Below are 27,101 nucleotides of genomic sequence, written 5' to 3' on the forward strand. Positions count from 1 at the left end.
TTGGGTGAGACTTCAATGGTCCTGGAACATTCTGGTTGCTAAGAGAACTGGGTAAGGCCTTGATGGGGGAGGGTGGGATTTCAGCAGCCTCTACTTAGGTGCCATCCATGCAAGGGAACATATTTGGGGGAGGGAAAGGTCCAAGAGCTGTTTCCACAGAAGCGGAGTTCTATGAGCCCAGTATGGTGCAGACCTGAGTGGGGAAAAGTGTTCCTGGCAAGTGTGGTGGCCATGCCGGGTGGACAGAGAGGCACGTTCACCACTTTTCCTAGGGTGGGAAGATAGGGCGGGAGCCAGAAGAGGCTAACCTGCAGCAGAAGGGCCTCACAGACACAAGGACAAAATCACACACTCACACCAATGCGTGCGCGCGTGCGCACACACACACACACACACACACACCTGCATATACAGATGATAAGCATAACAGGACATGGCTGCACGTGCACGTGCACACAGTGTGCACAGTCTTAGGTACAAGCAGGGACTGCCCACAGAAGTCAGGGCCCAGGCAAGCCGGTGAGCGTCAGCACGGATCATTCACTCATGGCAGGCAGTTCCCGTTAGCCGGGCTGCAGCGCTGGGCAGCCCGCCAGCCACACACAGGTCAGACAGACGCGAGTCACTGCTGGGAAGGAGCCCTGGCAGCCTCCTCCTGCCACTGCATGGGCCACAGCCCTGCCTTGGTGGGACACAAGTCTCACCCTCTCCTTGGAGAAATGTCCTGGATGAAGGACAGACACTGCCTTGTCCCTGGGGATATGGGTCTCTGTGTTCCAGGGTACATCCCTGTGTCTGCTGGGAAGGCTGGGGGGGGGGGTCTCTGCCTGCCTGCCAATCCAGGGTGTCTGAATCCTGCTTCAGAGTCTGAGAGCAAGGGCCTTGGGACAAGGTAGGTTTGTACCACCAAAGCTGTTGTCTCTTCCTCTGGGCAATGTAAAGTGGTCTTAGGGTCCCAGACTCTGTGACATATTTGGATTGTCTAGCATGATCTGCCTGGGGCTGTGGTGGCTCCCATTAGCTTTGTGAGGAAGTATATGTGATCCAAGCTACCCAGGTGCAAACAGGACAGGCCCAATGATGTAATGTCGGGGGCATTGTACTAGGTAAGGGGTACCTGGGTGTGCCAGCACCTTCCCACTTGACACTGTTAGTACGGTGGGGGGGGGCAGCACACTTAGGAGAGTTGTGCTTGGTAATGAGGCCCCCTTGAGACACCAGAGGTCCTCTTGAACTTCCTCTGAGCCTGTAGACCCTTGACCCAGTGAGAAGGTACCAGAATCTGGACATGTGTGGCCAGAGTATCTGCATCTGCCTGGACAGGGCTTGAGAAAAGGGCAAGGCAGCTCACTACCACAACCACTTGCAACCCTGAGAGTCATTTCAGAGTTGGCTTAGGCCCCAGACCCAGGATGCAGGGCAGGAACCCAGGGGCTCTCCCTTCTCTTGTTTATTCCCAGACTCAGGGCTCGTTGGCAGATGCATCTCTGCCTGCCAGGAGTCAAGCACTAGAACTTCAGCTTGACTGTCAAGGCAGGGTGAGGACCTAACACGGGGACTCGAGGCGCCGCACTCCTGGAAGATCCCACTTAGGTGAGAGGCCAGACTACAGACAGTGTGAGGACCAGACACTTTGGGGCATCTCCCTAAAGAGCTATCCACCTCGGGGAAGAGCCACAGACAGAAAAACAAGACCATACACACACCCCAGGACACCTTGGATCAGTCCCAGTACACACAGACAGGCACACATACTCCTGTGTATACACTCAGGTTCATGTGCATACAGGTATGTACAGAATACAGGGGGGCCACTGCTCACTCCTGAGCAGTGCTCCTGGGGCCTCACGGGCTGTGCTTCGCTCTCCATGCCTTTGGAAGATCTTGTCCTAGAGACCAGGCTGCACCTATCTGGGTGGACCAGCCGAGAGTCAGTCTTTGCTCCCAGGGCCCAGTTAGACTTGCCCATCACTAGTAGAATTCAGAGGCCAAAACCTAGACCTGGGGTCACAGTCAACAGGAACAGGGGAGGAAAGTGTGTGTGGTGGGGAACCCGCTATGTTCCGTCTACTGTCCCTTCCCCCACTCTAAAGCCTGGCCATCTTCTGCTGCAGAGCAATGTGCTGCCAGGAGTTCCCGGCACCACACTCCAGCCCCAGCCTCCTCCCTGTGTTCTCCTCTGGAGACAGATGCCCTGCTGGGGAAAGCTCCTGTAGCCAAGTCTAGCTCAGGAATTGATACCCCCTGCCCAACATGTGGGGAAATGAGCCAACTCACAGCCACAGCCAGCACACAAAGGCTTCTCACCACCACCCCTTCTAAACATCAACTCAGGGGTGCTATGTAGCTCTGTAACACCCCATGATCTTCCACCACACCAAAGCTGGACCCCCCGGGGGGGTGGCTGGAGGTCTAGAGGGAGTTGGGCCTGATATGGTTGTGGCTGCCTCGCTCTCTGCCCCCACCCACCTGCCTGACCCGATGCTTCACTGCCTCTCCCGAAAAGCTGGCCATGATGCCCAGAGCATCAATGATTGATGCATCCTGCAGCAGCCGCAGCAGCCTGGCAAAAATAGTTTTGCTATCATCATGGCCCTGCCCCACCCTAGCCCACAGGCATGCAGGAGGTGGTAGCATCTGTGACCACTCTTCCCACAAGTCACCCTGCCTACTTCAGTCCTTTCCTCGCCTGCAGGCTCCAAGCCTGCAGGTCCACAGTGGGAGGCCCTTGCCCAGAGTCCCACCACCCCAGTTCCCTGACCACAGGGGCCCTGCCTCCATCTGCTTCACCTTCCCCAGTGCTGAATACCTGTCTGGTCTGGGCATGGCCCCTAGGTCCTTCCTATCCCTGTGTCCATGTAGCTCAGAACACAGCCGGTATTAGGAAGTAGGGAGTTGGGAGAGCATATTGGGGTGCCCTGCTGCCCATGAAGGAGTAGACTAAGCAGGCCAACACGGCACTTGGGCAGCTCCAGAGTGGCCCTACTGTCCAGAAACCACAGGTGCAGAGACAGGGATGTGACCCCTCCCACCTCACGGGAAGATCCCAGTGATTTCTAGGACAGCTTCTTCAGTCCTTAGCGTCAGGTGACCTGGGAGCCACCAGATTGACTGTAGGCTTTGGGCACAGCAGCACTACCCCGGGGCAGAAGAACTTGGGGGAAGAGAGGGAGGGACAAGTGAGGGATTAGAAGTCGGTCAGGGCTCCTTCCCCCAGCACACTGGCTCTGCCCCTTCACGGCCACTCAGGGCTCACAGCCCAGCTGCTCACACCCTGACATTAGGCCCCTCTACTGTCTGGCCCACCCTGCTCTACAGATCCAAGTAGAGCCACTGCCTCCTTTGCCCACCTATCTGGGCTGTCTGACCTCCTTCAGTCACCACTAGGCACCAACGTTAAATTTGCCTCTGTCCATTCAGGGCAGCATCTCTTCAGTAAGGTCCCCAGGGCGCACCGAGGTCTATCAGTTTACCATGTTTGCTATGAAAAATATCACAGACTAGGCTAGAATGACATGCGCTCACTCTGCCTATCTGGGATGCTGGCACGGTTGCTGCCCTGAGTCTTGGGACACTGCTAGTGTCTTCACACACCTCTCTTCACCCGTCTCTCTTGTCTTCCCTCCTTCTAGACAGGGTCTCACCATTTAGTCCAGGCTAGTCTCAGACTCACCATGTAGCGTAGGCTGGCCTCTAACTTTTGATCCTCCTGCCTCATCTTTTCCAGGGCTGGTGTGCCAGGCCTGTGCCACCACACCCAGCTTTCTTGCCTCTTTAGTTTCATACAGAACACCCCTCCATTTTTTAAGGTCTCATTTTCATGGCTTCTGGATTTTATGACGTGGATATCTTTGGGGACCATCATTCAGCTCAACGGTCACACAGATCACCCCAACTTGGACCTGTGAATCAAGAACTGGAATCTTCTGGGTTCTGGAAGTCTTCCTTCAGAGCTGAAAGCTAGACAGACATGGGGAGACACTAAAGGTGGGAAGACCCGCTGCAGCCCCAGTCCTTTGCCACTGTGTCCCACTGTGGGCCCAGGCCTCAGTCTTCCTGTTCTTCCAGCTCCCCAGACATCAAAGTCAGCAAGGGCAGCAGGTGAGGGGAACTGGAGCCTTGGGAATGGACTGAGAGCAGGACCTGCTGGGTCAGAGTGAGGCAAACAAGCCAGTGTCTGTAAACACAGACGGTGTCTGCACCATCCTACCGGGCCACTGGGAAAGCTGGGAATAGCTGCGCCAAGCCATGGTCCTGAGCTCTCTGCCCGCAAGCCTCAGTGAACAGTGCCAGGCTCATCTGCCCAGGGGAATGGGGAAGGCTGTGGTCCAAGATGCAGCGAATGATCTCATCTTGTCACTTTTAAATCAAATTTTCCAGTAGTTCTTCTGAGGAGGCAGGGGATGAGGGACTGCATAATTCATACAAAGGGCAGAGCAGGACCTAAGGAAGTCCAGGGGGAAATCTGAGTATAGGGGAAGGGGCTGAAGTTGGGTTTAGATGCAGGTCTGACCCACCTCTTTCACAGGGGAGGTTGTTAATGGCTGCTAGTCCAGGGTGATTCGGGTAGAGATGTGACAGGCTGGAGGCTGAATCATGAAGCTCAGAATGGGGACAGATGGAAAGGGCCAAGGATTTCTGTGGCTGGGGCTGGGAGAGGGGCAAGGTTAGTTCATCACGGCCCTGCAGGGGCCTGTGAGTCTCTGCCTGTCCATGACCAAGACTGACCCTGTTCCGCCTTGGGTCCGGCTGGTGACCAGGCCCAGACTGTGAGCACACGAGGCAGGACTGTGGCTCTCCGACTCTGCAGGCAGTAGATGCTCATTCTTGCAGAAGGGAATGTGATCTGGAACTGGATTAAATCAGGTAGACAGACTTTTCCCCATAGCTTCTAGACTTGAGAAAGCATCCAATGGAAGAGCAAGGAACCAGGGCCAGAGGGTGTGGGATGAGGGGCCAGCACCGTGGCAGTGGCCTTACTCCCGGGCCAGGTATGCGATTGCAAGGGACATATCGGACACACAGGCACTGGGCGCCATAATAAAAAGAGAACTGCTCCCACCGATATTTGTAGGGCGGGGGAGGCAGAAAGACCAGTCACTATAGCAGGCTGGGTCCCACTGCAGAGCAGCCAGCATCCTCCGGTCCACAGCAAGTAAGTGATAGTCGGGAGAGGATGGGCATGGGCGGGGCGCTGTTGGCCACGCCACACGGTGGCGTGCTGACGACACTTAAAGCACGCCGGAAGCCTGCTGGCACGCATCGTTGCCGGGCAACGCGCGGCGCTGCTTGCCGGCTAAGCTGGCTGTAAGTATCTCCCCGCCGGGCGCCGGGAGGCGCGTCGCGGCGGCGAAGGTGGGTGCGCGCTTTGCGGGCCTCTGGGAGCCCAGGACCCCCTCCGTCTGCGCCTGAGACCTGGTCCCGGAGCCCGCGAGACTCCCGTCTGGGACGCGATCCCCGAGCTCCCTGCCCTCAGCCTCCCGCCTCACAGACCGGGTTCTGCAGCTCATCCACCAGGACTTGCGTCTGCCCACAGGCCCTCCTTCGCCTCACTTGTTTGGCCCTAGGACACGCCCCCGTGCCGGACTAGTCATCCGCGCGTGCCAGGAGGGGTCGACTCCACGGAGGCACGTGAACACTCCCAGGAAGCCCTGGGCAACTCCAGCTCAGCCGCTGCATGTTTTCCGAGCGGCTTTCCTTCGGGTCGGCTGGCCTGGCTACACCAAGATGCAAGGCGGGCAGGAGGTGGGGAGAGAGTCAGTGAGTGACCTCGCAGAGGAGCCTGGAGAGGGATCCCCCCACCAGACAGCTAGAGGACAGGGTGGCGATGGTTTGGAACGGAGGCGGATCTGCAACGACGGTCCCGTGGTTCTGCCGGACGCGAACGCTAACAGCTCCAGGCTGGATGAGGGTCTTCCCACCAGCTGTCCTCACCCGGGGGAGCTCAGCGGCGGGTGGGGAGAGTTCGAAGGCTTCCGGGAGTCTTCAGCTAAGACTGAGCAGTTTTCTCAGTCTTTTGAACTCCTGGGGAGAGCCACGGAATGTCAGCCGCTGAGAACCCCTCCAGTCCCCGAAGAGGGCGGTTCTTGCCAGGTGCAGCAGGGTGGACCCTGGGTGACAGGAACTGCTGCTGGTCCATCTTCAGAGGTATTTCCGTGGTTGAGTGGCAAGTATTTTGTATAGCCATTAGACTTTGCCCAGGTCTCTGTGCCCTAGGAATGTGGGGGGTTGGCTAGCCTTCTCTTCTCATCTAGTTTGTCTTTTGCTGTGTGGTTGGCTCTCCTCTGCTTAAGAGGAGGACAAGGAAGCTGGGCACAACCCACCTTTAATCCTAGCACTCAGGAGGCAGAGGCAGGCGGATCTCTGAGTTCAAGGACAGCCTGGTCTACAGAGTGAGTTCCAAGACAGCCAGGGCTACACAGAGGAACCTCGTCTTGAAAAACAAACTAAAAAAAGGATGGGGGGGGGGCACACTCACACAGGGTCCCACACAGCCCTCAGAGCTGACCACACCTTTGCCTCCTCAAAAGCCTCTGAGCCATTCCCCTCCTCAGCGGCTCACCCCAAACACAGATGAGGATAAATAGAAAGAAAGAGGTGGGGGCAGGGTAGCCTGCTGTGAGGGCCACTCCTCCTGCAGTCAGCCACAGCACTTTAACATTCTTTCTAAAGCGAGCACTTTCTCCACCTTGGTTGAAGTGTTAGAAAACATCTGTGCATGGTGGGAAGTTTACAGAAAACACTGGATGAGTGTAGGAAAGTGTACCCAGCTGAGCTGCAGACCACAGGCACAGGGGACACTCACACAAAACCCAAACACCTGCCAGCCCCCTCTCTGCCACCACCTGATTCAGACTGTCCACCCCACCCCACCCGACTTCCACAGTGTAGTTGTGTTTCCCACTGGCGTTCACACAGACTTCTCAGCCCCTCCACAGGGGAAACAGGGACAGTGCTCCTCACGTGTCCCTGACACAGTTTTAGATGTGCAAGCCTGTGGTTTTTCACTGTTTTTTTTTTTTTTAAGATTTATTTATTTATTATATGTAAGTACACTGTAGCTGTCTTCAGACACTCCAGAAGAGGGCGCCAGATCTCGTTACGGGTGGTTGTGAGCCACCATGTGGTTGCTGGGATTTGAACTCTGGACCTTTGGAAGAGCAGTCGGGTGCTCTTACCCACTGAGCCATCTCACCAGCCCTTCACTGTGTTTTTACATAGCCTGGAGATTCTGAGGAGTGGCTTCGTCGTCATCATCGGTCGTCAGTGACGGCAACACCAACTGAGCACCCAGCCAGGGACTAAATACACTTATGTTAGAGTGGAGTATTTGGGACAAGGTGACCTAATGTATATACATTGCTCCTAACCTTGGGGTATTCCTCCTTTCCAGTCCATTCTCAGCTATGAGAAGGTTTTTAGACTTGCATTTCAAGAAGTCGCCGTGGAACAGGCTCCTGAGGACGTTTGTTCCCTGGACCATTTCTTGGAAAGAAGCAATGAAGGAACTGCGTCTGTGCCGAGACTGTGGTAATGAACTTAGCTCGGAACTGCGCCGTGGCACTGTGGCTGCGTTTCTTGTGTGCTAACGTGGTTTCACAAAGCTTTTTTGGTTGTTCCTAGAGGGTGCAGTGTCCCTGTAGCCACCTGTGGGCCACAGCATTCCAGAGGGACTGGCAGCACAGATGGATACTGCAGTCGTGCCCCTGGTGTGGCCTCTCAGGGCTGCTGCTAGCGACTTGGCTCAGTGGTCCCTGACACCCTATGGCCCTCAGCCACAATCATAGGAAACACCTCAGGACAGCCGCTGACCTTCAGGGTTATCTTGTGTGTGCCTCGGGAGAAAGTCACACGTCATCGTGTTTGACTGGCCATGGTAGGGACATGCTCTCAGCTGACAGTAGCAATGTTAAGGGCCTGACAAAAGAGAGATTGTCTTGAGGCACTGAGTGAGCAGAAGGTAGGGTGAGAAGGCTTTCTGTCACCCAGGGCCCAGGGAAGACTGGCTGGTATGCTTCAGGGTCTCTGCACACTCCAAGCAGGCCCCGGCATTTTTAGAACCTTGTCACACTCTGGGCTCTTGTCATATCTATTTTGACCACTATGTAGGGCCAACCCAGAACCTGCCCAGGAGACTCTCCACAGGGGTGGCCCAAAGGCCTTGACCAACAGTGCCTGGCTGTCTGGTGCTCCCATAAAACATAGCCTATGGGGAGAGCCCCAGCAGGCTAGTGGTGGCTGTGCCGCGGACAAGTTCTTCAGAGGTCCAAGGTGGGCCAGTTGTCAGGCTTGGCAAGGCTAGGCACTGGGACAGGAGGATGGGTATTGCTTTAGGGTGGAACACTCTTGTATGTTCAGAAACACGTGAGTGTTTGGAAAAAGGAAGTAACCCAGCATTTGGCCCACTGCGGCACACAGTACTCACAGGGCTATGATTCAGGTTCCTCTGTGTGTGTTTCTTCATCGATTCATCCTAGTTTGTGAGAGTCTAATGTGGGGCCAGCACGGCTGTAGGCACTTGCTTGAATAACACCAGTGAATCTGGCCACATAGGCAGGGCACATGTGGACAGATAAGAGGTAGGACAGGTTGATAGTGAATGTTGGGTTAACGAGAGCCAGGGCTGGGCTCAGGGATTGATTCGGAAGACTTTGAGGTGCCTTGTCATGACTGCATCTTTCTCCCAGTTCTGAATCTAGGAAGCTCTGGAGAGCCCTGCAGAACACTGACACCACATCTGCTTCGAGATGTCTCTGGGGCGAATCTCACTGTCGGGAAAACCTCCTTCCTGTGCTTGGTGTAGACGCTGCTCAGAAGGTGAGGAGGCCTGGGTCGGGGGCAGCCAGGCTCTGCTTGCTGCGGAGACGTGCCCAGGCAAAGTAACTGGAGGAGAGAAAAGGCTTATGTTGGGTCACTTTTTAGCAACTTCAGCCTGTGGTGGGGTTCCATGTTTCTGGGCCTGTGGTAAGATGAAAGGTGTCATAGAAAGGAAGTGTCAGAGTGGACAGAAAGCAGAGGAACAGTAACAGGTTGCTGTGAGTATAGCAATCAGAGGCAAGCTGTAGCCCTCAAGGACACACCACCCATGCTGCATGTCCTTCAGCCAGAATTAGGCCTAAAACTCCCTTCCCTTGTCAGTAATGCTGGTGGATTATGAGCCCATTGGTGGATTAATACAGCGAATACCATGCACGAGGAAGGAGCCCTCAGGATCCGATCACTTCTGAAAAGCCATCAGCTAACTGCTAGCCCCCAGCATGGAAGCCTGTGGGAATCTCTTCCTATTTAAGAAATGGCCACAGAGAGGTAGAGACGGCCTTGTGCCAGCCACACTAGCATGACACACTTGTGACTGGGCAGGGTGGTGCCGGACAGAGACTCTCTGTAGTAGGGATACCTGCCTGCTCTCAGCATTGGGAAGTCCATCTTTCACAAGCTCTCGGTATCACTCACTTCTCAGAATGAGACTGGAACACGGCGAGACGGCGGTGGGGTGTCCTGCCTCTCTTGGGTAGCATGCTATCCTTAGATGTGTGCAGGACCCCACAGGTGTCTACACCAACAGGCATGAGGGAGGAGACAGGGTACTTGTGGGAGGAGAGAGGGTGCATGTGGGCCAGCACATGGAAAAAAGTGGAAAAAAGGGATGGCTGTGTCACAGAGAATGCCAGGAAGTGCTACCCTGTGGGTGGAGAAGGATAGGCAGGAGCCCGGGTGCCTGCTCACAGGTGGTGTATGTAGGGCCAGGGTGGGGGGTGAGGGCAAGTTCTATATGAATATGTGGCATATGTGGGATTGGGCATGTTTGAGACACCCAAAGCAATGTGATGGGTTGGCTTGGTGTTTACCTGAGAGGTCGCTTAGGTGGGGTTCGAAGCCACCAGGTGACCCCCCTAGATATACGGTGGTCCCAAGAAGAAACCCTGATGCCTGAGGTAGGAGCCAGCCAAGTTCAGGGCAGAGCAGCAGGAGAGAAAGGCTCAAGAAGTGGCCAGAGGACAGCAGTAGACAATGGTCAGTGAAGCGTGAGTGACCAACAGGTCATGCCCCTGAGTTTCCAGAGCTGTTCCACCTCAGAGTGAGGCTGTCTGCCAGAAGTCAGGGGGCAAAAGTCTTTCGTTCTTAAATATTATGCGAAGCTTTAAATAGGGAAACTTAAAGAGACCGAGAAGGGAGGCAGCTTGAGGGCAACAATGAGGACTGGTTACCTTGTCAGCCCAGGCCACCAGGCTAGTGAGGAGCTAGGAGGAGAGAAGAATGCTCCCCAAGCCCCTGCCACCCACACCCCACCTAGGAGGCCAGCCTAGCCTTGTGATGCAGGAAAAATTGAACCTGCAAGCTGGGAAACAGGGTTGCTGAGTAGCAGGCTCCAGGGGACAGCTGCAGGCAATTGGTCTTCCTGTAGATGAGGCGGCTGTGGGGACATTCTGTTGAGCGGTGTCTTAGTCTTTTCCCTGCTGCTGTAACAAAAGACCTGAGACCAGACCGTTTATAACATTCCCACGTTCGTGTGGCTCATAGCTCTGGAGGCTGGAAGTCCTTAAACATAGTGCTAGCACCTGCTGCAGCTGCTTGCTCCCCTATAACAGGGCTCAGCAGCATGAGGTGAGACCCAGCAGGCACGCCAGCCCTTGTCACTGTGCTCAGAAAGGCATTAATGCCACCACGGAGGCAGCGTTCTGATGACCTCGTCTAAGCCTAATGACTTCCCAAAGCTTCCCTCTAAATGCTGTTGACTTAGGAATTCAGGTTACAACACCTTAGTTTTTAGAGACGCCTTCAAGCCACAGCTGGAAGGCTGAGGAGCACCCCAGTTCTGGGGGCCCACGAGCCAGGAGATGTTCAGCAGGCAGCAGGCAAGGCTGGGAGGGAGGCAATGGGCCTGGCCCCCCAGGAACCCAAGGCGCCCAGAGTCAAGGCTCTTTTGAAAAGAAAGTGGAGGTGGCAGTGCTGTAACAGAGGCTTCTCTCCTTAGAGCCCTTCTGGAGGCCAGGCTCACGTCCTGGATGGTTCTGACTTGAGAAAGCCTGAAGAGCTGCTGGCAGTCAGCGGTTTCCACCTACACCACTGCAAAGCCCTGATTCAGACCAAGGTGAGCACGGTCAGAAGCCCCGTTGGCCAGTGTGTTAGGGACCAGAACTGTTAACCGAGAGCACCCGAGGACAGAGGGACTCGGGTAGAGGCTGGCAGGACACCTACAGGATCTGAGGAGCGGCTCTTCTCTCAGGCTGAGAGTCCTTCTACAGCCAGCCCATGAAATGATCCCAGCAGGGCCCAGCAGGGATAGAGGTGTGAATAGGAGTGGGGCCTCATTCCTGCCCTCTCTTACCAGGGAAGGGAAAGCAGGCCTGTCTGGACCTGAATCGGCATTTCAGGAAGGGCTCTGTGTGTGCGCCCAGGAGAAACTGCGGAGGAGGCAGTGGCTGGAGGCTGTGCACAGGCATCTGCTTTGGAGTGCTGCGGGGAGGGGAGGGAAGGAAGGGGATGGAGGAGGCTACAATCCTGAGAGTCTCTGTGGAAAGCCACGTCAGGATAGTGTGGTACCCCCTCCCACCCCTCACTGAGGCGGGCTGCAGCCTTGGTTGATATTATGGGGCCAGATTAAGGGGTTCTGTGGCACTCAAGAAAAGGCATTGTTATGAACTAATGGCAAGATGCCAGAGGCTCCAGAAGCCTGTCCGTCAGCTTCGTAGGACAAATCTCTGAAGGAAGGTTGCAGCAACCTTTGGGCAGCAGGACATTTAGAATGTTCAACCTTCACCATAGCACCTGGGGCAGTGCCTAGCAGCAGCTCTGAGGGCAGAAACTTTACCTGGGGCAGTGCCTAGCAGCAGTTCTGAGGGATCTACCAGGGGCAGCTGGAGGATTCTTGTGGCTCTGACCTCAGCCCTCTCTGCCCGGATGAGTCTCTGGTTGAACTACACAGGGAAACCCAGGAGTAGCTGAGGGGCTCCAGGGTGTGTGGTGTACCTCAGGAGGAGCATGCTGGGGGACTCCGGGGTGTGTGGTGTACCCCAGGAGGAGCTGAGGGGCTCCGGGGTGTGCGGTGCACCTCAGGAGGAGCATGAGGGGCTCCGGGGTGTGTGGTGCACCTCTCCAGGTCTCTCTGGTGTCACACACTTGTACCTGATGACCACTTTCCTCTCAGCTCTCGGGGACGTCCAGCAGCAGACAGGGCAGCCTGATTACCTACAGCCTGTTTCTGAAGACACCGCTCCAAGGGAACGGGCGCTACATCACCATTCCACAAAAAAAGATCTTTACTGCACGCAACCTGAAAATGGCATTCTTTAACAATGATGTCCGCTAAAAGCAGGAGGACTTTGTACCTTTATGAGATGTTTTACATTTTCTTACTGGCTTGCTTTGGAACTAGAACTTGAGAATTCTGTGGCACTGTTTCCCAGTTCCATGTTAGTTTCCTAGGACCTCTGTTAAACTACCGTATAACACGTGCTCAGGTCTGATGGGGGCACTGATGATAGGGGGCAGAGACAGTCTCCATGGAGTTTCTGGGGACACTGTAGGCTGGTACCAGGTACCTGTTGACCTCTGCGTGGCTCACAGTTGGATCCATGAGTTCAGAAGTCAGAAGATAGCTACTGATCACGTGCAGGAACATGCCCTGGCCCTGGCCTGGCCCTCCCCGTGCTGTTTCCTGGGGTGTTATACCTATCTTTCTCTGTGTTGGATCCTTACCCAGAAGCCTCGGGAACAAGCTTCACTCTGAGTGGGAGAGTGGGAGAACACACTGGGTGTCCCTTGGTCATCTGCTGACACAAAGGGTTTTACTCCAGAGGCATACACAAGCAGGCAGCGCTGCATTTTGTAAACTTTTATTAAAAAGAACTGTGTAAGCCTGAGTTTTTGTTGACTCATTAGCTCTTGGAGAGGCTATGGCGGGACTGACTTGCTCAGAAAATACCAACTTCACTATTGACTGAACTGACCCAGTTGTCCAGAACTAGAGAACAGTCCAGACAGGAGGGCACGCGGAGTGTTGGAACTGCTGCTGTCAGGAGGGGAAAATGAAATGCCATTGGTCCTTCTGCCCTTGCAGGCAGCCACCACTAGGTGGCATCTAGTTTGAGGCTTATAACAAAAGGCTAACCTGTTGTTTTGGGGGAAGCAGGTGTTTGATTTGGTTTGGGTTTGGGGGTGCCAGTTTTAGGAAAGAAAGCTGCTGTAACTCTGTTTTCAGAAAGCAGCACTGACCAGCACAGGGCAAGCAGCAGCTGCAGCTTCCCCATGGCTGCAGAGGTACTTCCCCAGAGGCACTGCTGTCTGCAAAGGAAACAGCGAGCAAGCTAGGCTATCCAGAAGGAGGAAGAAAACAAGAAAAAAGGCTCCTCACAAAGCATGCCAAGTGGCTGGTCATTGGGCACACAAAGTCCGTGCTTGCCTTCAGTCACCATAGAGAGATACAGTCAGGCAGTCAAGCGTCCAGACTCCCACTGGGATAAAGATGAGCTGGCAAGACCACCAAGAGATGCAAATTAGAACAACTATTGTGGGAAACAGTGTAGATTCTCTCCCAAGATTACAAACAACTACCATGTGACCCAGAATTCCTGCTGCTAGGGATCTGTATGAAGGAACTGGGACCTCTCCGTGGAAGAACTAGTACCAAGTGTACTGCAGCCTGGCTTACAGTGTCCAAGATGGTGTCATCTGGGTTGTCCTGTGATGGGGGAGTAGAGTAAGCCAGGTGCAGAGACAAGCACATGACTCCTTCAGTGGAGTCTTAAAATGTGAAATTCTTGCCGGGCATGGTGGAGCACGCCTTTAATCTCAGCACTCGGAAGGCAGAGGCAGGCGGATTTCTGAGTCCGAGGCCAGCCTGGTCTACAAAGTGAGTTCCAGGACAGTCAGGGCTATACAGAGATACCCTGTCTCAGAAAAAAAAAAAAAAAAAAAAAGTGAAATTCTAAGGCTGCAAGGCTGGCAGTCAGCAGGGCCTAGTGGAAAACGGGGGTGTCAGCCAAGGTACAACCTCAGATCAACAATCAGCAAGACACAGTGGCTACTGAGAGCAGCTTCCCACTGACTTATGAAGCTGGGCATGGTGGTACTCGTCTTTAATCCCAGCACTGGAAGGCAGAGGGAGGTGGGTCTGAGTCTGAGGACAGGCAAGTCTACAGAGCAAATTCCAGGAAAATTGGGGATATGCAGAGAAACACTGTTGTTATGATAGTTCGTATATGCTTGGCCCAGGGAGTGGCACTATTAGGAGGTGTGGCCTTGTTGGAGTAGGTGTATCACTGTGGGCATGGGCTGTAAGACCCTCACCCTAGCTGCCTGGAGGAGGTCTTCTCCTAGCAGCCTTCAGATGAAGATGTGGAACTCTCAGCTCCTCCTGCACCATGCTTGCCTGGACACTGCCACGGTCTTGCATGGACTGAACCTCTGAACCTGGAAGACAGCCCCAATGAAAGGTTGTCCTTATAAGAGTTGCCTTGGTCATGGTGTCTGCTCACAGCAGTAAAACTCTAACACAACTGTCTTTTAGGAAATGATATACATATGTTCTCAGAAACGACTGAAAAGATTTTAAGTGTTCTCATTTTTCAATAACCGCTGAGCCTTCAATAACCTTGTAGCCTTTGATCACCACCAGCTTCATATAGCTACCCCAGATATCTGAAAACATCATATATGCCATAAGTGTATGCAATTTCTGTCTACTAAAGCAGGAATGAACAAGTATAAGCCAGAGCACCCTGCAAGTGCTCTGAAATGCTCCCTGCTCTCGAGCTCCTAACAGCTGCAGGAGAGGTGAAGCTGCCCAGAGCATCCTAGAGAAATGTGACTGAGAGACGGGGTGCCCCTGCCAACGCTGGAACGCAACAAGTCCTCAGAGCCTTTATCCTTCCCACCTCCTTCCTCACCAAGAACTGGGATTTGATGCACTGGAGGAACCAGGATCCCAGCCTCACCCAGGCTCTAGGCAAACAGGAGGCAAGAGGCCTAGATTCGAGGCTTCCTCGACTGTTGGCTTTGCTTTGGGTATTGCTGTATACCCTGGTTCCTGTTCCTACCTTCTGCCCTCTTCAGCATGGTGACTTGTTCTGTTCCATGTCTTTTACCAAGCTGAAAGGGCAGGGTGGAACCTTGGAAGAAGCTGAGCCTGATCCTGAGGGCTGCCTTCTAGGCTGGCTTGCTTCAGCTCAGGGGCAGCAGGGACCCCATCTTGGTTTGTGTCCTGCACTTTGATTTGTCCCAACTGACGGGGTCAGCAGTAAGGCAACATACATGGAGCCCTAGAATGGGAGCATGCTGGAAGGTAGGAGTCAGCTCAATAGTGGTGTGCCTCACAGTCAAGTGTTCTTTCCAGACAGGGTCTCTCTGTAGCCCCGGCTGTCCTGGAACTCACTCTATAGACCAGGGAGTCAAGTGTTCTTATTCTAGCAGTGCTCTGCTCACCTCAACGAAGATATCCAGGAGTTAACATGAGACCCCTCTTCAGAAACGTCCTACCTCTAAGACCATACATCAAAGTCAACTGTCTAGAGGGAGGCAGGCAGGAACCCAAGGACAGGTGGCAGATGCAGTTCGTGTACTTGATACATACCTTCTCCCTCTGAACCCTTCCTTTCCAGTCTTCTTCCTAGTTACATGTCCTTAAAAAAAAAAAAAAAGTGACCTAGTTTAATTAGGTTGTATGCAAAAGTGTGGGTAGAAATGTTATTGGAGAATGGGGGAGACACCACCATATCAGTGGCAACACCACTCAACAACCTTAACTTTGATTAGATCTTCAGAGGGGTAGGACCCTACCCTATCTCTGATGAAAAATGTTGTGGGGTCCAATCTTGAATACATTTGGGATACTTTTCGAGGTCCATGCAGTACTGAGCAAGAAAGGCTGGGACAGCTCAGCAGGAGCACCGATGTGATGTTCCTGGTCTGCTACTGACCAAATGGTTACTCACGAGGCATACTGGCCAGTGTCCTCCACGGGCCCTGCTTGGTATTACCTAAGTGAGTCCTGAATTTTTGGCAATCCTCTTGCTTCTCAAGTGCTGGGATTTCTGCAGTGCATTCCTAGTTAAGCATTTGTAAACAAAGCTAGCAAACACGCAAAGTCGGCTCCTAGTCATCACATTTGTATCTATCCTAAAAATGTCACGTGCATGATTAAACCTGGCAGGAGGTGCCTAGGAAACTCAGCAATTATAAGCTGGAGCTCACTGCCTTGCGAAGTCCACATTTACTATCCAGGAAGAAAACTGAAGGCAGCAGGGCGAAAAGGCCTTTGTGAGGCTGGTCACCATCTCCCGGCACTTCCTAAAAAGCAGCATCTTAAAAGTTGACATGCAGCCAGGCGTGATGGCGCACGCCATTAATCCCAGCACGCGGGAGGGAGAGGCAGGCAGATTTCTGAGTTCGAGGCCAGCCTGGTCTACAGAGAGAGTTCCAGGACAGCCAGGGCTACACAGAGGAAACCCTGTCTCAAAAAACTAAAAAAAAAAAAAAAAAAAAAAAAAGTTGACATGCCTCGTTCTCTGAAGATCTTACTTTTACGAGAAGCAGAAATGCTTCAAACAAGCAAATCCAGCTTTAGGGCCATCGGGATTGTTCGGCTGAAATGAGTTCCATCCCTGGAAACTCATCCAGCTCAGAGGAAAGGCTGACTTAGCAAGTTGTCCTTTGACCCCCACACAGGCATAAATAAAACGTAAAAGAAAACTCCTGCTTTAGGCTTATTAGTAGACCACTTTAAACTAGCTTTGATAAAGGAGAAAGTCTTAGGACTGTTCACAGACCTGGGGCTCAGCCAGTCTGTTCTGTTCCTACAGATTCCCTAGAACCCTTAGGCCCAGGGAAGGGAAGCAGGGGCTGAAAGGGAAGGGAGAATTTTGCCTTGAGAGCCATAAGGTCAGGAAAATAACCCCATTGCTTGTTTACCACAAAAAGTTTGTCTACATTACAAAGCATATAAAATGCCAAAACCACACAGGATAGAGCAAGCTCACTTGAAGGATTAAGATAGAAAAAAAATCTCCCAACACATTCCATTTGCTGGATACTTTTAATAAAGTGAGGTTTACATTGTTGATATTGAAGCACATATAAAATAAAACCTCTTAGGCTCAGGTTGGGAAGTCCAAAAAAAGCACAAGAGAAAAAGGATGCATGGGGTGGAGTCTGATAGTGATCGAGTACCAAGACCTTGAGATCCAAGCAGACAGCATAGGGGCCATCCCAGGGTGGAGGAGCCCTAAATCATATGGAGTCAGATTGTTTTTAACCTTAAAACGTGTAAGCACCATTTTAAAAGCAAGCAACCAAGCAAGCACAGGTCTCTCCCCCAGCACATGTGGGACTGCACACCCTCTCTGAGCACACAGGCCTGGGAGCCAGTGGTCTCCACATACACACTTAACATGGAGCATGTGGCGCTGGGTAGTGAGGGCATGTCATGTCCTCATGTCACACGTGCTGGGCTGGGAACCAGACAGTGATGGCCAAGGACAAGACCAGCATAAGGCACTGCCTCACAGCAGTCCCTGAAGAACTGGTGTTGGGATTTCCAGGAGTAAGACCTTAGCTTTCAATGGCATTTACATATAAATAGGCATAAATAAAGCCATCCTGCACACGAAGGGCTCGGATCCGGCAGAGCAGACCCAGTGAGGGGCAGTGGAGCTGCGCATGGTTCTTTTTCCAAGCTCTACTAGAATGTAGACCATATTGGAGCCTCCCATGTAAACACACAGGCTACATTTACAGTTGCCTTGGGAGTGTAGAGACTCAGTAACAAAAGACGTTTTCTATTTAAACTTTTAAAATGACACACACCAATCGTATTTAGGTTATAATGTTTCTAATGTAGCAGCAGAGGATGTTTGTAGAAAAAATATACTTTTAAGAAAATAGCTGAAAAAAATCTAAAGTATAAAAAGTTTAAAAAATATATCTTAAGACAAAATATTGCCCAAAACATATAAAACTTAATTTTAGAAAGTTCACCTATCTAATTGAAAATAGACTAGACATAGCTGTGACACACCATCCTCCACAGTGAGTCCAATGTCACACAAAAGGATAATGAGCCCAGGGTCCAGAGGCCTTCAGAGAGCTCAGTTCCTTGAGATGGCTGGCATCTGTTCTGGCCTCCCCAGGGAACTAGCCCGAAGGCAGCAGCTCCAGGGCTGCAATCCTTGCAGAGGAAAATCTGTCCAGGATATTTTCATAGTCAGACAGAGGTGGGGATCCTGGCTCAAGAGCCAGAGCCCCTCTTAGGACAAGTGCTTATCTGTCTCTGGGTCACAACACACGTGAGCTCCATGGGGACTGGTGGCCTCACCCTTAGCCCACTGGGGTGGCCTCTCAGGTCTCCACCAGAATCTCTACCACATGGTCCAGCTCAGCCAGGTCAGACTTGCAAGTAGAACTGGGAGGAGGGGCAGCTGCAGCAAAGCCCTCAAGGCCATTGCAGAGACTGGACTTGGTCCCACTCATCATTCCTGTTAGCACTGTGTCCAGGTCATAGTAAGAGCTGTCCACATCTGAGAAGAGTTCCTCCACTGAACTAGAGTTTTTGTTCTCCAGGGTCTCAAATATCTGGTCCAGTGACTTCTGAAAGCTTCCCCTGTTTTCTTGTGGGCTGTCCATCTCCCAGAGGCTGCTCTGAGGGTTCCTTTGCCCTGGTGCTGAGCCAACGATGGGGAGCTCGGAAACTGAGTTTTGCAAGGGAGCATCTTCCAGTTCAGAAGCGGGGTGCTCTTCCTCAGGTCCCCTCACTGTACGACACAGGATCTCTGTGGACACCAGGCGCTCAACTGGTGCCCGTTCTACATTCTGGGGTGCCATCCCATGCCACACACCATCCTGGCTCATTTCCTCCTGGATCTGCCGGACTGTGTTGGCGATGAGGACCGAGCGGCAGAGATTGGGTTCCACTAGCATGTGACAGAGCTGGAGCTTGACAAGGGACATGTCCAGGAGTGACTGTCGCTGCAGGCTATAGGAAGGGACAGTGCCAAAACCCTCTACTCCTTCTTCCTGGTCACCATATTTTCTCTTCAGCCCTCTAGCAAACATCCTGTCCTGTGAAAACCAAGAGAGACACCATTTAGTTAGCATAGCTCAGCTTCCTGGCTTTCTGACAGCTAAAGAAGTGACAACATAGAGAAGTACCCAAGACACTGAGAGGTTGCCTCAAGCAGAGCCACTGTCACTGATAACAAAACTCAGTTGCTGCGTAACTTTCATCAACAGATAAATGAACACAAATGAAAAATATGGAATTGTTGCTTTGAGACAGTATCTTGCTATGTCACAGAGGCTGACAATGAGCTTGTGAGCCTCCTGCCTCAGCCTCTCCAAATCTGAGATTAAAAGATGACACCAACACCCAGCCGTAAAAATGTCTTTTAAAGAGAACAAAATCCAGGTATTGGGACAGGAACTCTGGTCTTTATACTTGTGTGACAACATCTTTCAGCTGCTGAGCCATCTCTCTAGTCCCTAAACATTTTTATTTTAAATAATACATTTGAAATTAAATGCCAAGTTGTTCTTAACAGAATCTCCTAAATACATAAACTCAGGATTTCTTTATAGCTACCTTTCTTCTTTCAAAGTCACAGATCTTTATATACTTATGTGACCTTTAGTGTATCTGTTCCAGTGAAAGGGAAGCTAAGATTCATGTAAAAACTTGTACAAAAATGCTTATAGTACTCTTACAGTTGCCGCTAGCTGGAAACAATCCAGTTGAAATACCCAGGACTCTCACTGGAATTATGGGCCAGAGAAAAGGCAGGCAGTCTCCAGAGGCCACACCCAGGCAACTCCATCCTCCTCATATTCATGCAATGGCAAGACAAGGCACCAGCTGGCCAGAGGGGTGGGGACAGGAGATCTCAGGTGAGAGGACAAGCCTAGACAAGTGTGGCCATAGTCCTTAGTTCCCGACATATCCCACACCAAGCTAAGTAAAAGAGGAGTGCTGTGGGAAATGTAGCCTAAAGTGGCTTTAAACATAAAACTAATTTTTTTTTTAATGAAAAGAAATAAATTTTCATTACTTAGTGGCACACACTTCTAATCCCTCTACTCTGGAGATGAATGCAGAAGGAGTTCAAGAAAACAGCTTGTTAAACACAGATCCTTCAAGCACACCTAATACTACCACCAAAAAAGAAATGTCTGTATCGCAGTCATATTAGTTATTTTTCTGTTGCTACGATAGACTGCCCTGACAAAAAGCAACTTAGTTTGGGGTTTGCAGTTGAAGAAGGGATACACTTGAAGGGTGAGGCCAACCTGGCAGTCAGGAAGCAGGGTGATCACGTGTTATCTGCACACAAGAAGCGGAGAGAAAGTAGGGCCAAGGTATAAATAAACTTCAAAGCCTGCCCCCAGTTTTACTTTCAGCAAGGCTCACACCTTAAAGGCTCCATAACCTCTCAGGCAGCACCATCATCTGGGGACAAGTGTTCAAATACAAACTACGTTTACTGATTTTTAAAGATTTTATTTGTGTAGGTATTTTGCCTGTGTGTCTGTCTGCACCATATGTATACAGTGTCTGTGTAGGCCAAACAGGCTGTCAGATGCCATGGAAATGAAGTTACACGAGGTTGTGAGTCGTCAAGTGGGTGCTGGGAAAACACTAGGTTCCCTGGAATAGCAGCCATGTTCTTAACCACCAAAGAACTAGCTCCAAATCCAATAAAATCTTAACAAGCACTTGCCTGCCATAGAGGCTCATGCTTTATACTTTCAGCACCCAGGAAACAGAGGCTGGCCTGGTCCAGGAAAGCCAGGACTTACTAGTTTCCTTGAAAATTTTTAGCAGAAACAATCAGGTGCTTTTTATGTTGTGGGGGCCAGAGGCTGATTTCTAGTATCTTCCCCATTTGTTCTACACTTTATTGAGGCAGAGTCTCAGGAGTCCAGAACTAGCTTGCTCCAGGCATCCACTATTCATACCTAAGCTCTGGGGTTAGAGTTGTACCACCATACCTGCCTGGCATTTATGAACTCAGAAATTCATCTGCCTCTGCCTCCCAAGTGCTGGGATTAAAGGCGTGTGCCACCACTGCCACCCGGCTATGAAATATGTTCTTACTGCCAATTTTCTGGCCCCTCTTGAGATATTACTTATACTTTGGTAGTAAGTCCCTTTCCTTCATTATAAGGTAGGCGATAATGCAGACTCGTAAATGCCCAAAATACCAAGAATAAGGAACTGGTGAGTGCCTAGCCCTAAACCAGACACCTACATCAACACTCCCTGGCTCCAGGGCCCAGAGACATCCTGGGACCGGCCAGAAAGCATTGCAGAGACAGATAGTCAGGAGTGACACGCAGCTGCTACACACGGAAGCACAGCAGCTCAGTTATGTGCACAAGATGGAACCCCATCACATCTTTCATGGATGAGAGACAGACGTGTACACAAAAGGCAGCTGGGGGAGAGAGGGACTTTCTTTGGTGGTGTAGTCACCAAAGGTTAAATTGCCCTTGCTCCAGTAACTCCTACCCATGTTAACAAAAGCAACCCTAATTAAACTGAGGGTCATAAGACAAAAAAACAAGAAACGAAAGATAAACAGGCTTCAGAGACTCACACCTCACACCTGGAGATGGCTTGAAGTACACCAAAATCAGCAACACGTCCTCATGAGCCCTGTATCAAAAGGCAAGATCACTGGCATTAAAGGCCCGCCTGGGTTACACTAGCATCCTTACTCCACAAATGTACAGCTTGGTCTGAGAGCAAAGTGTTTCTTTCTGTGTTCTAACTATCCCTAGGCCTAGGACTGGAAGCTTCTAGCCTCCATACAATCTAATCTTCCAAATTGACTGATTCAGTCCAGCTTCTTTCAGCTTCTAACTGAATTGCTCTGTTTGACCCTCATACTAACTTTGCCACTATGTTCTGATCTTCTGGCTCCTACTCAACTTCCAACATGTTCTGTCTTTCCCTGTGTCTAGCTTGTTCTCTGCAACCTGCTCTGTAAAATTACCAAACACACACACCACACCCCTCAGTGCTCAAGTAGCCTCTTTCCTGTGCTGTTCTCATGTGAATTGGGCGAATCCTACCTCCCATTCAACTCATCCTGTCAGATCTTTCTGATTCATCACTTTGTCTGCCCCTCAATTAGACATCACTTTCAAACATGGCTGCTTCCATCTACAAAGTAACCTTACCTTTATTGTTAGGACTAAAGGTGAGTCCTAAGGGCTGGTCTATATTCCAGCTAGATCATACTGTAATCAGGGTGTGTCTGCATTCCTAGACTGGATCACAGAGACCTAAAAGGTCTTTGGATGGGATCCCTTGTCAGAGCAGTCATGTTGCTGGGTTAAAATCCCTAGATACCCCAAGTTCTTGTGCCTAAAAAAGAAGCCCAGAAGCACCCAAGAGCATGTGGTCTTACAAGAGAAAGCACACAGACGCTGGCTGGAGCAGAGGAGACAACTCTGACCCATCATCTGCAATGACCAGCTCCCAAGACTGACCTACAACAGCAGCCTGGGAAACAGCAGGCTCTCCAGGACAGCCCAACAAACACCCTATTAACCAGGATATAAAAAGCTAACAGCATCTCTGGTGCCATCTCAAGACTAACCAACGAGGCAAATACCGACCACAGCCAATCACAGGATGTAAGAAATAAATTACAAAGCTGGGCATGGTGGCGCACGCCTTTAATCACAGCACTTGGGAGGCAGAGGCAGGTGGATTTCTGAGTTCGAGGCCAGCCTGGTCTACAGAGTGAGTTCCAGGACAGCCAGAGCTATACAGAGAAACCCTGTCTCGAAAAACCAAAATAAATTAAAAAAATAATTAATTAAAAAAAATAAAGGTCTAATTTAAGTATGGTGTTTATTTAGGACTAAATGGAGAAACAGAGACAAGTAGGAAGCACTAGGTTCCCTGTGTTTCCTGTGTAGTAGACAACCCTGCTTCTCTAAGCCCTCTTAGTTCATCCTAAAGCTGGAAAGTTGATGTCTGCTATGTGACTGAGTCCATAGCAAGAGAAAGAGGGACTCTGGAGCCCCGGGATATCCATTAGATGAAGAGATCACACTAGACAAGTGTGAAGATTTTATCTTTCTGGAGAAGCAGTCTATTTGGAGACAAGGAGAGAACTGTAGGGTGTGGTGGTATAACTCTAACACCAAAGGCAGGTGGAGCTCCATCAGTTCAAGGGCAGCCTGGTCTACATACAAGCTCCAGGCCTGCCAAGGATACACAGTGAGATTCTTGTCTCAGAAAACCAAAAAGGCAAATTTTTCACCAAGGACTTTAAAAAACATTTTTGTGCCAAACTGGGAAGCTATTTTTGCTGGCTGACATCTGTTTCTGCCAAATCATAAAATTAAAACTGCCTTACTTCTGCAAGTTTCGTAAATTTGCTTGTTACTCACAGGAGGTCTGTTTCTCATAGGAGATGCTCATCACCTAGTTAGCCCACCCCAGCCACCCCACTGCAAAGCTCTCCTCAAGGTACTAGATAATGGTGAGAACTGGCCACGGAAGCCCTGCTACGCATACAGCCCCTGCCCATTCTCACTTGTTTAGCTGGTTATCTCCACAGCACACTAGACAGTCTGAAAGAGAACCAAAAAATCACAAACAAAAATGTTCTACAAAGGCAGGTGTACGCCTTTAGTCCCAGCACTTAGGAGCCAGAGGCAGGCAGATTTCTGTGGGTCCAAGGACAGCCTGGTCGACAGAGTGGGTTCCAGGACTGTTATACAGAGCAACTTAAAACCCTAGGGGAAAAGCAGCAGCTCTACAATTCTAAGCCCCCAGAGAAACCCTCCAGATTCCTCTTTCCTAGCACTTTCTTCTCCCACTGTGCTGAGTCCACAGCAAGTTCTGTTTATCATGTCATATAGCAAGTGGATCATCCTGTCTGATAGGCGAGTACCTACATCCATGCACAAGCACACCAGGCAGTCTGCAGTCAGCACCATGTGGTTCCAGCCACAGACAAGGGTTTCTATTCTTGGTACTTGATTTCTGTACTCTTCTGGATTAGTAGTAGGGCAGAACCATTTTGAAGGCCCTTAGTAAACACATCAAAACTGTTTCCTAAGAAGCATACGCCCTCACCATGTATATTTGCTATCAAACTACTCCTGATTTACTAACTTTGCAAATTAAACACACTCCTCTCTGTGCCTTTTCCTTCGGGTATACACAACTTTTGCCAGCAGAGCTTTAACCAGCAAACGCTCCCCGTCTTGCTAGGGCAGACCCTGTCCTTTCTTGTTCACCATCCTCACATGTAAAGATTTTAAACAAGGTGTCTGGAGACATCACTGACAGATGATAAAGGTTGGATACCCAGAACTCACATGATGGCTTACAACTCCCTATACCTCCAGTTCCTTGGATCCAATGTCCTCTGTGGCCCCAGAAGGTATATATACACATGCACACCAATAAAAGTAAAATAATTAAGCCTGGAATGAAATGTGCTATTGTCTGCTTATCTGTCACTCTAGGACACAAGCCATAAGAGAACAGGATGGTGACAGAGTAACTTCTAGAAAGACAGCAAGACGGAAGAGGGGGCTTGAGGGTGAAGGCCTACATCACCAGCACAGGTTGTGACTAGCCCTAATGGTACCTGCAAAGGGCTCTCCTACACCGCCTGGGCACAGCTTCCTCACAGCCACCTGTGTGCCTGACCTGATGTTGCTTAACCCTTCTAATGAAAGACGACAGGAAATTCTCCCTGCTAAGTTCTGTATAAATTATGTTCCACATCTCACACCTATTTCCAGATGGCCAGAATCTCTTTCCAAGTGTAGGTAAATGTCTGACATTCCTTCAGTCGAAAACTAAGTCAACCCACAATTGTGCCCTCCAATTTTCCCCACCCCAAGCACTGGCTGAACGACAAGAGCCAGGCATTCTGGGGGCTCAGATAGTGTTGAGGCCAGTGGACAATAAGGTGGAAGTGAGAGTGCTAACAACAACCTGAGGTAAAGAGACAGCCCAGGACTCCACAACCATCATATCCTGAAGCCGTCCTACCTCAGTGACCATGTGGGAGCAGCTTCCTGGGCTCTGACCATCCATTAGAGTCTTGGCTTTACCTGAGCAGCCCCATCACAACCCAGGCTTGGACTGTAACGGCAAGCAAGCATTCACCTGGATGTGGGATTTGTTTAAGGAGAACCACAAGTTAGTGGTTTCCAGGTTGGGCATGGTGGCAGACTTGGGAAGCAGAGAGGAGGGGAGTAAGGTTGTTTCTAGTTGCACTGTGAGTCTCAGGCCAGCCTGGCCTGCAGGAAACCCTGTCTCAAAAACAAAACGAAAATCACAACTGTGTTAAAATACTTCCTCAAAGAGCAACTGCGAAGAGGGACTAGTTGGAAAAATCCTGGGGCCAGTGAACTTGATGGTCCTCTGATGGAGTTTATTGTCCCACTAAGTCTGCTTCATATTTTGTATCAGTTACCCTTGGAGGGATGTGGGGCTTTCTTATGCCTGCCTGCCTTCCTTTTAAGACTAGCACCTCTAAAATGGGGAGATTTCTGAATGCATTAGGTTGATGAGACATATGACTTTGCTTGCAGAAAACGTTTCCCAGAATCGTTTAAATCAATGTCCAGCTCAGCTCTGCCATCTGGTTTGTCAGATACAAAGGCCACCAGGAGGAAATACGCGGGTGCTGTTTCAAGTGCTGGAAGAAGTCCTTCCCTGGTGACCCTAGCTAGGGGAGAAAAACTTTAGAAAAGGTTTCTGGAGCCTTTTTCTAGTTACAATTGGCCTCAGGACAGGCTAGCAAAGACAGAGCCCGGGTTCCAGTCGAGTTCCACCGATGCCAGACAGTACCTACTGGGCCATAAATGATGAGTTTGGAAGGAAGTGGGGTCTACTGCAGTAGGGGAAGGGCAGACAACACAAGACACTTCTCAAGGGAATTAAAATCCATGAAACAAAGAAAAGAGCGCAAGGCCAACACTCACCAGGCGGGCGGCTGCACGGAGCCCACCCAGCCCTCCCGGAATCGGGAATCGGTCCCTGGCCAGCAGACAGACGGTCGGGGCTCGGCGCTGCTAAAAGCCAGGGAAGGTCCAGTCCCCCGAAACTGCGCACAGCAAGCGGCGGCCAGCTCGAAAGGTGAGGTGGAAGACCGACGCGGGGTGAACCAAAGAAGGGGGGGGACGGCGGAGAAAGGCAAGGCCACAGAAGGAAGAGAGAGCGGAAGCAGGGGAGCGTGGGCGGAGGGCGGGACGGCCAGCTCAGACCCGCCGCTCCGGCTCTCGGTATGTGTCACTCAACACGCCGCGGCGTCGTGAGCGCCGAAGGGCGGCCGGCGCAGGAAGCCCGAGGCCCCTGCGGCCGCCCGACCGCCCCGGGGGTCTGCGCCGACACCGCCCATGCCGCAGAAGCTCGAAGGCGCAAACCAGCTACACACTTACCGGCGCCGCAAGGCAGACCCCGCCACTCCGTCGGGTACCAGGATCGGTCAGCTCCCACAAAGGGTCGCCATGGCGCCGCCGCACGAGCGCCGATTGGTGGAGTGCGGGGCGGAGCTTTGTTCAAACCCACGCAAGGCGGAGCCTCGCCGGCCGCGTCTCCCGCGCTTCGGCCTCAGCCGTTAGGCTCGCGCGCTGGGCCGCCCCGCCCCCGTTCCCAAGTCTCCCCGCGCCCCGCCCCGCCCCCGATCCCTTGTTTGTCGACGGCTCGACCCGTTCCCAGGGTTCCGCGCGCTCCGCTCCCAGGGTTCCGCGCGCCTGGCCACCGCCCCAGTTCCCAGGTCTCCGTGCGCCTGGCCCCGCCCCCAGGGTGCTTGCCGCGCCCCCTCGCACCAGTGCCCGTGTCTCCTTCCTTATCCTGGTCCTCCTGACTCACAGCGGGGCGGTTAGTGCCAGCCCTGGGCATGGCCGTTGTCTACACCTTCTTTGAGACATAGAAGGGTTGAACGAGGCTCGGTGGTGGCATCCCTGAACAGGTCCTGGTTCGAGTTCCAACTGAGAAAAATTAAAATATAAGGTCCTGAGCCTGGCCTGGTGGCTCATGCCTTTAATCCCTGTACTCAGGAGGCAGAGGGAGTCAGATCCCTGTGAGTTCGAGGCCAGCCTGGTCTACAAAGTGAGTCCAGGACAGCCAG

At 51.6% G+C, this 27,101-nt stretch overlaps 2 protein-coding genes across 4 annotated transcripts; one reads left to right on the forward strand and one right to left on the reverse strand.

Annotated features, from left to right (window-relative positions):
- The first annotated feature begins 5,270 nt into the window (after positions 1-5,270).
- Positions 5,271-13,335, forward strand: Clba1 (clathrin binding box of aftiphilin containing 1). The gene is made up of 5 exons (XM_021179619.3): positions 5,271-6,147; positions 7,394-7,530; positions 8,688-8,817; positions 10,976-11,092; positions 12,149-13,335. Exons 1-5 carry the CDS (start codon positions 5,728-5,730, stop codon positions 12,308-12,310), a joined length of 966 nt encoding a protein of 321 aa, XP_021035278.1. The 5' UTR covers positions 5,271-5,727; the 3' UTR covers positions 12,311-13,335.
- A 3,683-nt stretch (positions 13,336-17,018) lies between these two features.
- Cdca4 (cell division cycle associated 4) lies at positions 17,019-26,574 on the reverse strand. 3 transcript variants are annotated; one of them, XM_021179622.3, is made up of 2 exons: positions 26,410-26,574; positions 17,019-19,053 (listed from the first exon to the last, which is right to left on the reverse strand). In XM_021179622.3, the coding sequence occupies exon 2, from the start codon at positions 19,045-19,047 to the stop codon at positions 18,334-18,336; it is 714 nt and encodes a 237-aa protein (XP_021035281.1). In that variant the 5' UTR covers positions 19,048-19,053; positions 26,410-26,574; the 3' UTR covers positions 17,019-18,333. The 3 variants fall into 3 exon arrangements, with proteins under 3 accessions (XP_021035281.1, XP_021035284.1, XP_085686838.1); XM_021179625.3 differs by lacking the exon at positions 26,410-26,574 and adding an exon at positions 25,954-26,388; XM_085830712.1 differs by lacking the exon at positions 26,410-26,574 and adding an exon at positions 21,587-22,635.
- Positions 26,575-27,101: the final 527 nt, after the last annotated feature.

Source organism: Mus caroli, unplaced genomic scaffold, assembly GCF_978045245.1.
Source record: "Mus caroli unplaced genomic scaffold, Mus_caroli_1 scaffold_14, whole genome shotgun sequence".
In the NCBI taxonomy this organism is placed as follows: Eukaryota; Metazoa; Chordata; class Mammalia; order Rodentia; family Muridae; genus Mus; species Mus caroli.